Source organism: Dendropsophus ebraccatus, chromosome 12, assembly GCF_027789765.1.
Source record: "Dendropsophus ebraccatus isolate aDenEbr1 chromosome 12, aDenEbr1.pat, whole genome shotgun sequence".
NCBI lineage: Eukaryota > Metazoa > Chordata > Amphibia > Anura > Hylidae > Dendropsophus > Dendropsophus ebraccatus.
In genome coordinates, this window is record NC_091465.1 from 71,996,762 (window position 1) to 72,014,228 (window position 17,467).

The 17,467-nt window shown below is 45.1% G+C and overlaps 1 protein-coding gene across 1 annotated transcript; it reads right to left on the bottom strand.

Moving 5' to 3' along the window:
- On the bottom strand, positions 1-17,199 carry TOMM40 (translocase of outer mitochondrial membrane 40). Its single transcript, XM_069947202.1, has 10 exons — positions 17,104-17,199; positions 13,905-14,108; positions 11,435-11,502; positions 10,534-10,626; positions 8,904-9,005; positions 7,081-7,186; positions 6,764-6,886; positions 3,592-3,668; positions 2,695-2,797; positions 1-717 (listed from the first exon to the last, which is right to left on the bottom strand). Exons 2-10 carry the CDS (start codon positions 14,101-14,103, stop codon positions 578-580), a joined length of 1,011 nt encoding a protein of 336 aa, XP_069803303.1. The 5' UTR covers positions 14,104-14,108; positions 17,104-17,199; the 3' UTR covers positions 1-577.
- Positions 17,200-17,467: the final 268 nt, after the last annotated feature.

Genomic DNA, 17,467 nt, shown 5'->3' on the forward strand with positions numbered 1-17,467 from the left:
CGACAGCAGCACAAGGTCTATAAGGACACAGGGCTTGGGTAAGACCCAGAACTGACCCCCTCCCAGACATGACAAATCTCTAGTTAAGATGCAGCAAAAAGAAATACAGACGGGGGACAGACAGCAGATTCACCATTCACCTGATGAAGACCCCCCCCCCCTCCCCTCTACATTCACACTTCAAAATCCCCACGGTAAGACCCAATGAATGGCCTATAATAGTGGCACGATAAAATAAAAGAATCCTTAAGGAATAACGCCTGGATGAGAGAAGGGAGGAGAGATCCATCCCCATCCGGAACATATATAAAGGCAGAAGGGGAGACTGAGAGAACGACGGGGCCAGCTCTCCCTCCATTCTAGGTACCTAAATTAAATATTCACAGACAGCTCCTACACTGCCCCCCTGCCCCAATGATAAAATTAATTCTATAAAAATGTGCCTGGCAGGAGTCTGGGGAGGAAGAGCAAGTTTAGAATCTGGAGTTGGGTTGGGGTGGAGGCAGTCAGAAAGCAGGGGGAGAGGCCACGTCTGGCTGCAGAGGGGAGACCACAAGCTGAGCATGAGAAGCTGATGTTAACCGATGGTCAGGCCAAAGCCACACTGGAATTTGTTCTTTTTGTGGTTCAGGAAGGCCCCCATGGCTAGCGTGAGGGGGAGCGGCGGCAGCTTCTTCTCTAAAGTGGCTCCGACTACCCAGTTACTGTCCACAGAACCTGAGAGAAGGGGAAAATGGAAGCATGTTACTGGCAGAAGAGAAAGTAGAATGAGATCTGTGTCTAGGAATCCTCCATGACAGCGTGGATATTACTTGTGGTGCGGTCATGGAGGATGACCAAGGAAACAAAGCATGAAGGCCACAAAGGGTAATAAGCAACCGTACACATTCTATAGGATTCAGACCCCTAGTTAACGTGTCCCTGTCATTTAATTCTTTTTTGTTGTTGCAGAAAACAATAGTACAGTCGGTTTTAAGAAACTTGTAACTGGGTTTGTTAGCCGAAGAATGCATTTTTATCATGAAAAAGCAAATTGAAGCTCTCCCCCCTGTCTTCATGGTTTTCTATGGAGAGGGGAGGGGTGGAGGGAGAGGAGGCACCAAAACAAGACAAAAAAAAAAGAATAAATTTACAGCTACATCATCGGGCTATCTCCTCTGAAGTCAGCACTGACCTCTCTGACCTCTGAATACCGGCTTTCACATAGGTTCCTCTGTGTAATCCCTTGTTCTCTGCTGTCGACTAATCTCCCTCCTCCCCTCTCCATAGAACAGACAGGGCCCGACTGATGTAAAAGAGTCGAGATTTCCTGACAATGAGCAGTGAATGAGAGGGGGGGGGGGGGCTGGGGAAAGGCTTTTTGAATGCAGATGATAGCATATTTGCCTAATAAACCCAATTACAAAGTTTCTTACTATTGGTTTCTGCAAACTAAATAAATAAATAAAAAAATACGACAGTAACACTTTGGGGCATGCCACAGATTTGCTAATGGGATTGACGTCTACATAGGGCTTTATAGCAATGTAGCAAATTTTTATTCTTTTACTTTCTTTCTGTTAATTTCACTGTTCAGATTCAGATTATCCCACCAAGTCTAGTATGTAAGATATATATTAAAATCTATCCGATTCCATATTGTAATGCAACAAAACAGGAGAACCATGGAGGTGGGTGGACACTGTAGCAAGGCACCGTACAACCAGCAATTCTGGTTTATGGGTTGGGTTACACGGGCAAGTTCAGTCATCTGCCCCTGGGCATGTGGTAGGATGCCAGCTGTTCACCTTATACAATTCCTGCACAGCGACTAGTAGCAGTTTTATGGCCATGTATGTTGTAAGATTCTAAACAATACAGAAGATGCAATAAACAGGTGATAAATGTATGATCACATGGGTCCACTCCGCACGATCTCATGTTGATGGAGCTGATTAAGATACAAAGTACAGCAGTGGGCTATTTTTGTCAGCCCCATGACAATGAGTGAAGCAGCAGAGTATGTGAGACCACAACTCCATTCAAGCTCCCAAAGACTCCTGTTCTAGTGATCAGAAAGTTACCATCCATCCTGTGAACAGGTTATACTTACTTACTATAAAAGATGGATCTCATACGGAGAGGCTGTATCTGCTATTACAAATGTGAATGGCATGAGCTGCAATACCAGGCACAACCTACGAATAAGGGTGGCGCTACTTCTTTAAATAAAAAATAGAAGCCTTTTTTCTAATCCTGAAGCTATATTCACATGTGTGGATTTCTTTTCAGAAATACTGCAACCATCCTATGCATATAAATAGGGCTTGTAGAAATCCATGCACACCCTGTAGAAGCAAATCCTATTAACATAACATACAGATATTGTGGCCGACACTGAACGTGCATCTGTCAGCAGCTTTTGACCAAACACAGCTAAAACTTTTGCAGCCCAGGGGAAAGCCCTATGGATTTTATCTTCTAATTTGCATAAAACTTTTCAAGCTTATGTTTCAACACTGGAGCAATGGATTGTAATAAATTATATCTCCCGATCAAGGATAAGACGTCCTATTGTACACGGTTTTTAATTTAGTCGGCAAAATGCTGCTTACAGGTCCACTTGAAGAATGTAAAAGAGAAAAGAAAACTTGCAGGGCATATGCAGAGAGGATGCACTGCCCTCTGGTGGTGAAACTACATAACAACACATACCTTTAAAGAGGAGGTTGGCTTTTGGAAGGTCCAGCTGGTAACCAAAGGAGACACTAGTGTCCTGCATCCGAGTGCTGGCTTCAAACTCTACTCCTACTTGAAGCTTGACATAAAGGATACAAGAACAGGAACGTTACACTGGACAAAAATCTGGATTTTATATTTACACACATATATATATATATATATATATATATATATATCTGCAGTACATAATGTACACAGAATAAAGTGTATATTATTAAAGTTCTTTACTACAAGACTCTTTTTTTAAAGCTGACATTGGAAGTGAATACGACCAAAGCATTACCCTGTGTGTCACCCAGAAATCCTGTCATAGGACACTGACCTGTCAAACAACTTAGAGGTCGTGATCGCTATTGAAAGCAGCATCTAAGGGGTTAAGGATCAGCTGGAATCAGATTTTATATTATCTTGTTATCATTGTTTCTAAGCATGTGAACTTTGCTACATACATACATATATGTACGATGCGTTTTGGATCCGTAAGACATGAATGGTTCCTTCCTGGATCCAAAACGTGTTGTTCTGTAGAGCTTTTCTTGCCATCACTCTATTGATTGTGAGGTGAACAAAGCCTAAGATGCCAAAAGTGTTTAGTCATGATCAGTATTCTTGGGGGGTACCCTAGTACCAAAGGAGGACACACTTGCAGCATAAGGCTATGTTCACACATCGTATATTTTCGTAAAAGTACGGCCGTTGTTGCAATCGGCGTACTTTTTATGAAAATATATGTTGTCTTGTCTTCTATGGAATCCCGGCCGGCGCATATACACATAGTATACGCTCCGGCCGGAATGTCTCGCAGCGCTGTACGTAATCTGCACATGGCCTAAGGAATATTAGTAGATGGATGGAGATGGCTTCACCTACCTGATCGTTGGCTTTGTGGTAATATGTTGCATGTACCCCAGCCTGTCCTAGCGTGAGGGTTGCCGTCCAGTTGGGAGCTTAGGGAAAAAGAAATATATTAATATAAAGCATAGGTTCACAGGAAAGCAGAGTCTTTTCTTCTAGATGCAGGTTCAGCCGATAAGACTTGATGTCAAGATGGCAACTGGTAAAATGCAGCAACAGTTGTTGTGGTGGTGGTGTAAGGGAACCAGAATACACAGTACAGCAGGGAACTTGTATTTATAGCTCCAGAAACAATCCAATCCACAGCACATTGGATTACTACCAGCGATCAGCTAGTTAACCCCATATTCTGTGGATATAGGAGAACCCCTTTAATGGCCAATTTAACTCATCACAATCATTTACCTGAGATGTAGTAATTCATGGACTATAGTTTACTATAGAGGCGTGTGTATGAACGCGTCACTCCTTACAGATTTCCAGACATCACCATTGAACTGCCCTTTCATAGATAGAGCTGGATGACTTGTTACAGACACTGTGAGAGCTGAGTGAGGCTTAATACCCCATCTATTACTCCAGTAATCACCCCCATTAATGCTGCGCTCGGCATTAAGCCTCTATAAATCATCCATCTGCTCCCGGCATTAATTACACGCATTACCGCTCTCCATGTGGATTTACTCCTGACGTGACTGTGGACTGAATAAATAACCAACATAATCCAGGATGAAGGCGCGCTGGCACAGGTAAATAGAATTTGTGCTTTCCAAAGGTAAAAAACGTCCCATTAGAACACACTGCGTGCGCTGATATAGATGTACATGAACCAAGGTCATTTAACAATTTTATTAACCTTCCTATATGTATGCAAGTAAACAGTGGTTGCACTCTATTCTGGGACTGTACAGAAATTCTGACCTTTGATTGTACACGAGAATATCCAAGGATAACAGCAAGCCCCTATTTATTGGATTACTGGACATAATGCATCTATGTGCCTAATGCCCGGTATCCCAGCAATCCTATGTAAACAATCCAATACTGCAAGTTTATGAAGCTGATAGAGACGGGTGACGTCCCAGAAAAAGAAAAGGACGTGTACACTTTTGCAACTATTCCTTGGCCTCATCAATGCATCTAGAAGTTTAAAAAAAAGGCAGCTTTGCGCAAATAGGACTTCATCTTGTTTTGTTTGTTTGTTGTGAGATCTGTTGCCCAGTAAGGGTATGTGCACACTATGGAATCTGCACGGATAACTTCAAGCGGATTCCGTGCGCTCTTCCACTTGAAGTTCCGCCCGTCCCATAGGCTCCATTCTATGTATTGACACGTCAATTCTTTGGGCGGACAACGGAATCTGCCTGAGCACAGAATGGAGCCTATAGGACGGGCGGAAGTTCAAGCACGAGTGTGGAGGTGGGGATGATTCGCAGGGGTTTGGGCGGGTAGAGCACCGCTGGAAGTTATCCACACAGATTCCGTAGTGTGCACATAACCCTAAGGCCATTAGGAGCATGCCACTGCCACATGCCAATCCGCCCCCCACCCCTTCTAATGATTATCTGCCGCCAGTGCTCCTAACAGTCTGATTTCCTAACAGCGGATTTCACAACAAACCGCACAAGAATGGCGTCGAGGATAAAGTTAAAGGAGAAGTCTGGCAAAATTTTTTATTGAAGTATTGTATTGCCCCCCAAAAATTATACAAATTACCAATATACACTTATTATGGCAAATGCTTATAAAGTGCTTTTTTCCCTGCACTTACTGCTGCATCAAGGCTTCACTTCCTGGACAACATGGTGATGTCACTTCCTGGATAACATGGTGATGTCACGACCTGACTCCCAGAGCTGTGCGGGCTGTGGCTGCTGGAGAGGATGATGGCAGGGGGATGCTCATTGTCCCTCCAGTGCCCTGTGTCCCCCTGCCATCATCCTCTCCAGCAGCCACAGCCCGCACAGCTCTGGGAGTCAGGTCGTGACATCACCATGTTATCCAGGAAGTGAAGCCTTGATGCAGCAGTAAGTGCAGGAAAAAAAACAATTTATAAGCATTTGCCATAATAAGTGTATATTGGTAATTTGTATAATTTTTGGGGGGCAATACAATACTTTAATAAAAATTTTCGCCGGACTTCTCCTTTAAGAGACATACCTTCATCCTCAGCACCCCGTGCGCAACAGGGAGCTAACAGCATGTTTGACTCAACTAACCTGCTGATAGTCCGGCTGCTGTATGTCCTACAGAAAGTGGTGTATTCTTTCCAGTTTGACACACTGCTCTCTGCTGCCATCTTCATCCAAAGCAGGATAGATTTTCAAGGAGGGGATTTGCTACTAATTCCTGTCACGGAGAGAGATGGCAGCAGAGACCACAGTGGAAGACTTGAAATGCTTAAATAGAAGTCAATTATATATCTATATAACGTTCTGAAATTAGTTTATTTGTAAGAAAAAAAATAAATTAATAAAGTCAGAGTACCCGTAGTAACCCTTTAAAACATGCCCTATATAGTGTGATCCTACATTCATTTGTTAATCCCCACAGAGGAGTTAAATGGGTTTATCCACCATAAGAATAGACAATAGGGGAGATTTATCAAACATGGAGTAAAGTGAAACTGGCTCAGTTGCCCCTAGCAACCAATCAGATTCCACCTTTCATTCCTCACAGACTCTTTCAAAAATGTAAGGTGGAATCTGATTGGTTGCTAGGGGCAACTGCGCCAGTTTCACTTTACTCCATGTTTGATAAATCTCCCCCAATAAACGTGTAATAACTGAGGGTAATGACAGTGCATTTGGGTGGCCACTGCGGAACTATGACATGTCCACGTAATTCAACCACATACAATATGACAGCAGGAACAAAGACTGGCACTTCCTTACTATACTCTGTGGCCCAAACAAGAGACAGCCAGGCTAAGGGTGCCTTTACACAGAGAGATTTACCTGACAGATTTGTGAAGCCAAAGCCAGGAAAAGACTTTTAACAGAGAACAGGTCATAAAGGAAGGACTGAGATTTCTTCACTTTTCAAATCCATTCCTGGCTTTGGCTTCAAAAATCTATAGGTACCCTAAGTGGTATTTCCAGGTGACTGACAGTTTCTAGTCCTTTCCCGGCTATATTAGAAGTTTTGGATTGCCTGTTGGTTTTAGCAGAATATAGACATGTGTTACCTGTGTATCTTCCTGCTAGAGACATAACTGTTCCCTCCTCCCCAGGACGCCTGTGGTAGACGAGTTCACCTCCCAGTGCCAGACTAGGAGTAATGCTCTGGAGATAGTGAGCAACTACAATACCTATAGAGAGAGGGGGAAAAAAAAGGAAAGGGACAGTCAGTATCATATGTAATGGCTGAGCAGCTGTAGTCCCACTGGCAAACACTCTCATAAAGCAGCTCCCGGCTCTGGCTCATATACAGGATTCCTGATCACATGACACATCCCGTCCAGTTCTACATATGGTGAGAAGGGAAGGTTTACAATCTGCTCACCGGATCCCACTAATAGGTCTGGGTTGCCGAGGGTGACTGCAGCGGTGAAATCTTCTCCTCTGTATTCTGTATCTACCTGCCAGTTCACAAACTTGGACTGTTGAGTCTGGAGAGAAAAAGTAGGAAACAAATTAGTATTAGAAATAGTACAAGAAGGAATGGGTTTGTCTGGTGATACATATACTTCCTAGAAAGGGTTAGGGATTCCTAAAAGCCATAGCATAGTTTAAAAGGTGTCTCCTTTTTGCAATGCAAAATCATTGTTTAAAGGAGAAGTCCGGCAAAATTTTTTATTTAAGTATTGTAATGCCCCCCAAATGTTACACAGATCCCCAATATACACTTATTACGGGAAATGCTTATAAAGTGCTTTTTTCCCTGCACTTACTACTGCATCAAGGCTTCACTTCCTGGATAACGTGGTGAAGTCACTTCCTGGATAACGTGGTGACGTCACTTCCTGGATAACATGGTGACGTCACTTCCTGGATAACATGGTGACGTCACTTCCTGGATAACATGGTGACGTCACTTCCTGGATAACATGGTGACGTCACTTCCTGGATAACATGGTGACGTCACTTCCTGGATAACATGGTGACGTCACTTCCTGGATAACATGGTGACGTCACTTCCTGGATAACATGGTGACGTCACTTCCTGGATAACATGGTGACGTCACTTCCTGGATAACATGGTGACGTCACTTCCTGGATAACATGGTGACGTCACTTCCTGGATAACATGGTGACGTCACTTCCTGGATAACATGGTGACGTCACTTCCTGGATAACATGGTGACGTCACTTCCTGGATAACATGGTGACGTCACTTTCTGGATAACATGGTGATGTCACAACCCGACTCCCAGAGCTGTGCGGGCTGTGGCTGCTGGAGAGGATGATGGCAGAGGGATGCTCAGTGTCCCTCCAGTGCCCTGTGTCCCTCAGTGTCCCCCTGCCATCATCCTCTCCAGCAGCCACAGCCTGCACAGCTCTGGGAGTTGGGTCGTGACATCACTATGTTATCCAGGAAGTGACGTCTTGATGTAGTAGTAAGTGCAGGGGAAAAAAAAGCACTTTATAAGCATTTCCCGTAATAAGTGTACTTAAGTGGACTTCTGTGACTCCCCCACTTATCATGAGAATTAAGGGGGGACTTATTTTCCTCTGCACATCAGCACCTTGGCCACTCACAATGCCTGAAGATCGATATCTGCTTTAGGGTAGCTTCACACGTAACATATCCGCAGCAGATTTCTCGCTGCAAAATCCGCTGCGGATACTTGCCCATTCACTTCAATGGGCTGACAATCCCGCTGTGAGTATGTCAAACCCAGAGCAATTAACCCCCACGGCCCGGGAACATACTCTACCGGGTTCCTGCTCCGGCTTGCTTCGGGGGCTCCCGACGGTCAGCCAATCAGTGATCTTGCCGAAGCAAGCCGGAGCGGGGACCCGGTACAGTATGTTCCCAAGCTGCGGGGGTTAATGGCGCTGAGTTTGACATTGTCATCCCGATACAAGTATGTCAAGGCATTGAGGAGAACTGGCAAGTATCTGCAGCGGATTTCACAGATACACAAGTTAATGGGGTTTCAATGCATAGTCTGGTGGTGCCACTGTGCAGGAGAGAGCCAAGGTGCCATAGTCTCATCATTCTCAGGATCAGTTAGACGCCCAATGATCATATTCTATATGCTATCACTTTATAAGGTGCAAATACTCCTTTAAATATGTAGGAAAGGTAAAGGAGGTCAATCATGGGCCAATAAAATGTTAAATTCCATAAGGATAGCAATACCTGCTCCATTCATCTCTTACCTGTAAAGCCACCTTTGATCTAATGTGTTGAGATAACTGGTGGATTATTTGTGCATTCAGGCTGCCATTGTTATCAATATCTCCTACTAATACTGGGAATGCCTGAGAGAAGGAAAAAAGAAAAATGACAGAAATGTACAAAATACACCTGAAAGTCATGGGGCCCACATGAAGCTTTGACAGAAAATGGTGTAAAATTTTAAAATCCTAGTTCTGGATGGGAGCCAAGTCTGGGAAAGGCTGCAATGTAATAAGCTTACAGCATCAGAAGTGCAGCACTAACTGCATGCTATTGCTTTTGCTGCAGTGTCTTGGTGATCAACTAATGTGGATGTCCTTATAAAATTAAAGACGTTTTCTAGCATTGCATGAAGGATGAAAATGGTTCACAAAAGGGAAAAAAAACAACCCACCCTCCTCAAAACCCTTAACTGAAATCATCTGTCAGTAGGATAAAGGATGTTAATTCCATATCTGTAATTTGTAGTTTTCTACTCCTTTGTATGTCACCGCTGTAAGGGTATGTTCACACTGAGCAAGTACCGCGGAATCCTGCCGTGCTCAGCATCTTGCAGTAAATGGGAGGGCGTGTGCGTCCTCCCCTCTTCCCTCAAAGAAGTGACATGTCACTTCTTTGAGCAGAGAGCCGTGTCAGCGGAGGAGCGCGCACTCTCCCATAGACGGTCAATGACACACTGAGCACGGCAAAAAGTTCTGCCGCAGAATTCCACCTCATTTGCCCAGTGTGAGCATACCCTAAGCCTCCAAAATGGGCATGTTGCTGCATAGAGAGGACTACGTAGCTCAAGAATATAATGGAGAGGACTACTTAGACTTCATTTGTGGCTTACAGGAAAGGAATGCAAGATGATAGAAAGATAAAAAATTACAGATATAGAATCAGCGATGTATACCATACTGAGGAAAGGATTCCTGCTGTCTACTTCAGATAGATGTCAGAACACATAGAGGATGACCTCTTACTGTATATGGGGCTGCAGCTAGGCATTGTGTCCTGCTATGGCACAAAGAAAGAAGAAAGGGGCCTGGTCTGGTGAATCACATCAAGGTCATCATGGTCAACCAGGTGCACGTGTATTATTTACCTGAGTTAGGGTCCATTTACACAGAAAGATTACCTGACAGATTATCTGCCAAAGATTTGAAGCCAAAGCCAGAAACAGACTATAAACAGAAAGCAGGTTATAAAGGAAAGCCTGAGATTTCTCCTCTTTTCAAATCCATTCCTGGCTTTGGCTTCAAATCTTTGGCAGATAATCTGTCAGATAATCTTTTTGTGTAAATGAACCCAAAGAGATGGCACCAGGATGTAAAGAAGAAAAGAAGGGAAGTAACCTAGGGTTCGGGCATCACATAGATGTTACTATGACTTGTACCACCTACCTAAACATTGTACAAACCAACCCCTTTCCTGTATAGCAGCGGCTTCTTTAAGCAGGGTAATACTCTGGCCACACTGGAAAAACGGTTCAGAAATGGAGGAACAGGACAGGGAGGAAAGCGCTGACTTCACCTCTACAGATGCCCGTCCCTCCCCAAGTATTACTATAGAACCAGAGTCTCTCTCTATAACCGGATGGCCGCTTATGGCCCGCTTATGATATCTCACCTCTGTTGGGCTCAACTGCTTTGTTCCTACGTATGTGGCTCCAAAATGATAATTTGAGTCTCCAACGGTACTGAGTGAGATTGTGTGATTTACCTAGGGTACAAAATGAAGAAAGAAAGTCTTTCATAATGATGGTACAATCATACAGTGACTGGACACTGAGGATTTAAAGTCATTGCATCTATAAAGACATTGATGTCATCTTGCTGGGATATGTGATCTGGCCACCAGGACAGGACCAGGATGTCGGTATGTGTGGGGGCCCAGCAGTCAGAGCCCCACCAATCAGCTAGCTATCCCCTAGCCTGTATAGAGCAACAATCTGCAGCACACTAACTTCAAGTCAAATATAGTGGTTTATTCCATGGTGCAGGAAAAAACAAGATAAAATGCTTCATCTCTCTCACAGAGCCTTGAAAATGACTCAGAGAGCTTAAACATTGCATATTGTTTTTTCCTGCACCTTTGGACAGAATAAACCACTATATTTTCACTTGAAGTTGGTGTTCTGCGGATTGTTGCTGTATACACAGCAAACCCCGGGCCAATGGATTTTCTCTGCAAGCACCTACATCATTCCTTTTGGATGCACAGCTTTTTCTGGATTATCCCTAGCCTGTACAGAGACGCGCAACCCCATCATCCTTTAAGGGTATGTTCACACTGAGCAAATCAGGCGGAATTCCGCCTGTGTAAGTGTGTCATTGTCTGTCTATGGGAGGGTGTGCGCTCCTCTGCTGCCGCAGCTCTCCACTCAAGGAAGCGACATGTGAGTGGAGAGAGGCGGCAGTGGAGGAGCGTGTGCTCTCCCATAGACAGGCAATGACACACTGACACAGGCGGAGTTCTGCCTGATTTGCTCAGTGTGAACATACCCTAAGACTCTTAACAAAATTCTTACCTGGAAATAATTGCTTAAACCCTTATTTACAGTCAGTTTCACTCCTTCCATCTGCATGGGGAATAACTCTGCGAAAAGCCAGGAAACAAACGGATTATACTAATATCATGGTAAAAGCTGTGAGTGCATGCTGCTGAAGGATTGTCTAAACACAGTATGGGCTTAAAAGGGGTGTTCAGAATAAGCAGCTTTCTTTATCAATGTGGATGTAGGATTTATATTTACTTTCTATGTTACTTGCTATGTTTGGGGTACACACATATACATATATACATTATATATATGTGTACCCCAAACATAGCAAGTAACATAGAAAGTAAATATAAATCCTACATCCACATTGATAAAGAAAGCTGCTTATTCTGAACACCCCCATATATATATATATATATCCTGTACTAGTAAAAATCCAGCACCAATAAAAGCAACATAGGTGCACATAAAGCGGCCCACACGTTTGCTATGTCGTGACATGTGACGACAGGTTCCCTTTAACCCTTTGAGGACCAGGCCCAAAATGACCCAGTGGACCGCGCAAATTTTTAATACCATATTTGTGAAGATCGGACGTTTTGATCACTTTTTATAAATTTTTTTTCTATATAATGTAACATAAAATCGGTAATCCGCGCACTTTTTTCCCTCTTTCCGTGTACGACGTTTACCGTTCGCAATGACGCTTGTAATATTTTAATAGATCGGACAATTACGCACGCTACGGTATATTATATGTTTATCTATTTATTTTTATATGTTTTATTTATATAATGGGAAAGGGGGGTGATTTCAACTTTTATTGGGGGAGGGGCTTTGGGGTTGTGTGTTAGTGTTTTTAAATTTTTTTTTTTTTTTACACATTTGAAGTCCCTTTGGGGGACTTTTACATCCAGTACTTGGATTTTTACACTGATCATTGCTATGCCATAGGCATAGCATTGATCAGTGTTATCGGCGATCTGCTCATTGAGCCTGCCTGTGCAGGCTTAGTGCAGAAGATCACCGATCGGACCGCATGGAGGCAGGTGAGAGACCTCCGGCAGTCCGTTTTACCGATCGGGACCCCCGCAGTCACAGTCGGGGTCCCGATCGGTAAGTGACAGGGGACTCCCCCTGTCACTTACACTTAAACGCTGCGGTCGCGCCGCGATAACGGCGTCGATCGTTGCAGCATGTCATTACCGGTGAGGTCCCGGCTGCTCACTGCAGCCAGCCCCCACCTCCTATGAAGCTTCATAGCGGGAGAAACACCCAGGGCGTACAGTTACGCCCTAGGTCGTCTGGGGACAGACTTCCATGGTGTAACTATACGCCCTGGGTCGTCTAGGGGTTAAAACAGACTGAATTTATAAATTCATGCAGAAACTTCCTAAACTACGTGTCAGAGCTCACAATACAGTATATGAAGTTTTGTTAAAGAAGTTTTCCAGGCAAAACTGATTGATGGTCTATCCTCAGGACAGAGCACGAATAGCTGATTGTCAGAGTGACGATCAGTGGTCTCCGAATGTAAGCACAGTGTATGGAGCCTGAAGCCTCAGTTCCGTATGTCATGTAGTCGCAGTGTAACGTTACTGCTGCTCAGCTCCTATTAAAGTGAATTTTGGCAGAGCGTCAGACACATTACACAGCCACTACCCAATGTAAGGAGCCAAGAATAAGCAATCAATCAAGTTTGTCTGGAAGACTTACCTAAGTTAGGTGTCATCGTTTAGACTGACACGAGTAAGGTAAGGGGTAATCTCCCCTTATATAATGATAGTGTATTGCTGGGATTTGTCATCACTCTGAGATCAATATGGGGTTTGACCTCTGGGATGTCCACTAGAGATATGCAAACCTTATCTCTAGTGGATCGTTTGGCATTTGATTAGCGGTGGCTGCTGAAGTTGGATAAAGCCCTAAGGCTATGTGGAAAACATGGATATAGTCATTAGCTGTATCCATGTTTTCCAGACAACCTTAGAGCTTTATCCAACTTCAGCAGCCACCGCTAATCAAATACCGAACGATCGTGTTCGGATGGACTTGAGCATGCTCAAGGTTCGCTCATCTCTAACATCCACCAGTTATAATTTAGTGCTGTGACCCTTTCCCAGGTTTTCCTGCAGAGAGTTGCTCCCATCCTTCCCAATGTACAGGAAACTGCATCACAGTCTCATCATGTGAAAGAGGCCTGCTGTAGTTACCTGCACAGCCAGGGGGCACCACTGTGCTGGAGGAAGAGAAACAGAGATAATCTGCCACTGCGGCCTCTTTACTCTCAGGATCTGTCAGGGTTGGACCCTCACCAGTCACACAAAGATGTCATATCCTAGAGATATCGCCCAATATGACGGACAACACTAGAAGGCTACAGTACATGACATAAGAAACACATGATGTAGTCCATTACAAGCAGACGTCCACTAAAATATGACTGGATGTCACCTGTCGCTGTATGGACTCTCCCAGCTGCACGCACATCTCTTACCTTTACATTTGCGATGACATTCCTCAAAGGTGCCAGGATTAGGTAACCGCTCTTCTTGGGGTTCTTTCTTCTCCACAGCTGTGCCAATGCCTGATACAGGGGGCATGGTGAATCCAGGAGGAACAGTTACTAAGCCAGGGACTGGGGGAGATCCGGCAGGAGGGGGTGCAGGAGAACTGGCTGCTAGAACGTTCCCCATTTTTGCTATGAAAGAAAACAGAGGGGTTAACTGACTTTTTAATTGATGGCCTATCCCCCTGCCGTGACCCCCTGCTGATTTGGTGTTCAAAGAGGCCGCAGCCTTAAAGGGGTTATCCAGCGCTACAAATACATGGCCACTTTCTTTCAGAGACAACACAACTCATCTCCAGTTCAGGTGCGGTTTGCAATTAAGCTCCATTCACTTCAATGGAACTGAGCAGCAAAACCCCGCCCAAGCTGGAGACAAGAGTGGGGCTGTCTCTGGAAGAAAGTGGCCATGTTTTTGTAGCGCTGGATAACCCCTTTAAGCGACTCCACCTCTTCTATATTTATGCCAGTTGCCCACATAAGCAGCTAAAGGACAGGGAACTGAGTAGAATTCTGTGCTGCTCAAGGTCATGCCTCGAAATTCATTGGAGGCACAATGTAGGTTACAGTATAATAAATCTATAGATAATGTGTGACCTCCCGTCACTGACTACATGGGAGACAGAGGACAATCAGACAAGTACTGTACACATGGTCTCATAGAGTATCGGGATATTAAAGGGGGCATCATTCCCCTACATGTCATGTGAAGCGTCACACCCGCACCCCTGTAAATGATGAAGCACTTCATGCTTCCATGGTGGGATCTAGTGTGCCTATATATATACACTTTACTTTGTGCCTAAACGGATACATCAAGGCTCCTTCCCATACGCCTCTTGTGACCACAGAAGAAATAGGACATTTTCAAATACTGAATACTTGTATCCCTAGTCCGGCTAGCTGTGTGTTGCAGAGATCAGATTGCCTGAAGTAGATCACTATAAATGGTGGATAGAAGTGAAAGGTTTCATTTCTCCTTTACTGCAGGAACTATGGGGGAGATTTATCAAACATGGTGTAAAGTGAAACTGGCTCAGTTGCCCCTAGCAACCAATCAGAATCCACCTTTCATTCCTTACAGACTCTTTGGAAAATGAAAGGTGGAATCTGATTGGTTGCTAGGGGCAACTGAGCCAGTTTCCCTTTACACCATGTTTGATAAATCTCCCCCTATATGTATGTATATAAGTATGCAAGATACTATAGAGATGAGCAAAGCTACAGTAATATTTACCATAGCCAAATCTAATAAATCGGCTATTGATTGTTTTAGGGGCCTATTTTACAGAGTGATAATTATCGCTCAGTGAAATAGAGAAAACGATCGGCCGATGATCGTTTAATTAGGCCCAAACCTAAAATCGGTCACCCACCGCGCACCGCTGCGTGGAATAGCGATGCGCTGCGGGCGACCGACAATTTGAGAAGCACCTTACATTACCTAGCAGGGCTTCTCCTACACTCCATCTTCCTCCCCGGGTCCCGCGGCGCAGCATCAGCTTCGGTGCGGCTCGACTGAGCTGTCAGAACGCTCAGCCAATCACTGGCCGGGACCGCTGCGGACAGTGATTGGCTGAGCGGTCTGACAGCTCCGCTCCGGAGTTGATGCTGCACCGCGGGACATGGGGAGGAAGACGGAGCATAAGAGAAGCTCTGCTAGGTAATGTATGCTGCAAGGGCTGCAAGGACATCAGTAACGATGTCCCTGCAGCCCTCGCTTAACGATCATCAGGCCGTGGAATAGGCCCAGTAAACGAGCACCGATCTAGTAGTTTACACTGTTGATCGGGCCTGTGGATTAGGGCCCTTTGTCTTGATGTATTCGTTCTGCATCTGTATGGGCTCCATAATGCACAGTCCATGATTTCAGGCGGCCCATGGATGACACTGTGCGTCTCCCAAAATGATCAACTGGATTCTTTAAAGGGGGCGAAAAGGAAAACCATGAGCAGGTTAGAAGAGTCTCCTACTACGCACAAGGAGCTGAGGATGGGGGTATGTGTCTTACCTTCCTCCTTGGTGCAGTTTGTAGTATAATCCTGCGTGTGGTAAGGCTGTTTAGAGCACTGGGGACTGATCCGGCCTGCTCCACTGATAATCATTAGAAGGGGTGGGCAGGCTGGAGGAGTAACCCGCACACAGTGCTCTAACCAGCCTGACCAGACACAGGATTACACTATAAACTGCCAGGAAGGGCGCAGAGGATGAAGGTAAGAGACATAACTGCATCCTCAGCACCCCTGATAGTTCCCCTTAAACCTCCATACTCTTCATTATATTTTTTTAGGGTGAAGGTCTGGGCAGGTGTACAGTGTCTTGTGCTTTGGCCCATAGACTACGATAGGTCTCAAACCCCTCCACAATGAAGGCAAATGTGTGTATGAGGAGCTAGCGTTCTGATTCCCCGTCAGTGTCAGGTTATGATCCCGTCCTAATATTATACGCATCTTCGGGGACTCAGAACGATCAGGACTAAAGAAATCATTAGACTCGGCCCATCTTACCGTGGTCACATTCAGCTCTAGTCCCTAATGGTGCCTTTACACAGACTGATTATCTGACAGATTTTTGAAGCCAAAGCCAGGAATGTATTTAAAAAGAGGAGAAATCTCAACCTTTCCTTTATGACCCGTTCCCTGTGTATAGTCTGTTCCTGGCTTTGGCTTCAAAAATCTGTCAGATAAATCTCTGTGTAAAGGCCCCCAAGGCTGTGCTGCTGCTACAGAACTACAACTCCCAGCATGCCCTGCAGCAAGGACTGCCATGACTGGGGGAGGGGGTGTAAATGGCTGCTCTCTCTCTTCTGGGGGGTGATAGGTCTGCAGTGCCCCCTCATCTTTACTAGGGTGCCAGGAACCTGTGTAAATAATAATCCCCTGCTGACATACAGTGTATTATGGGCTGTATCCCTGTATAGGAACATCCCATAGATGAGGGACACTACCGGGCCCCTGGCCTCCTCAGCTCTCCTCCCCTACCTGCTCCTATAACCTTCCCACCATGTCCCATTCATACTGTGTGCACTGGCCACATGTCTCCCCCCTTTCTCCGCCGCTCCCCGTCACCAGCTCCCGTTATTCCCCGCCTCTCTCCGGTGACCCCGCACCCCACTTCACCCTCTGCATACCTCTTCTCTTTCCTGTGGGGGGGTCTATGGAATTTTCACATACAGTCACACACGATACGCGCAGCCGAACCCACTAGCCACTCAAACCCCGCCTCCTCGTTCAGGTTATTGAGAGAAAACCAGTAACCCCGCCCTAACTTCTTACACTCATTGGCTTATTGTGTATGTCAATCAACCGATTTCTCGCGGTGCAACCTACCCTGCGCAGTGGTCTCCTCTGATTGGTTGTCAGCCCGGCAAACCAGGCTTGCTATTGGTCAAAGCGAGTACTGAGGTCGCAGGGCAAGGTCATGTGAGCCGCCCCACAGTTCCACGCGTTTTTTTCCTCTTTTAGTCGCCATTTTTTTTAGCCCGTTGTTATGGT

Excerpts from the sequence above, each read along its gene's own strand:
- TOMM40 (XM_069947202.1), bottom strand. The coding sequence starts at position 14,103 with ATGGGGAACGTTCTAGCAGCCAGTTCTCCTGCACCCCCTCCTGCCGGA. Across the intron at positions 2,798-3,591 it reads ACCACAAAGCCAACGATCAG|CTTCAAGTAGGAGTAGAGTT; the intron begins GTAGGTGAAGCC and ends CTTTATGTCAAG. Across the intron at positions 718-2,694 it reads AGCCAACCTCCTCTTTAAAG|GTTCTGTGGACAGTAACTGG; the intron begins GTATGTGTTGTT and ends CCCTTCTCTCAG.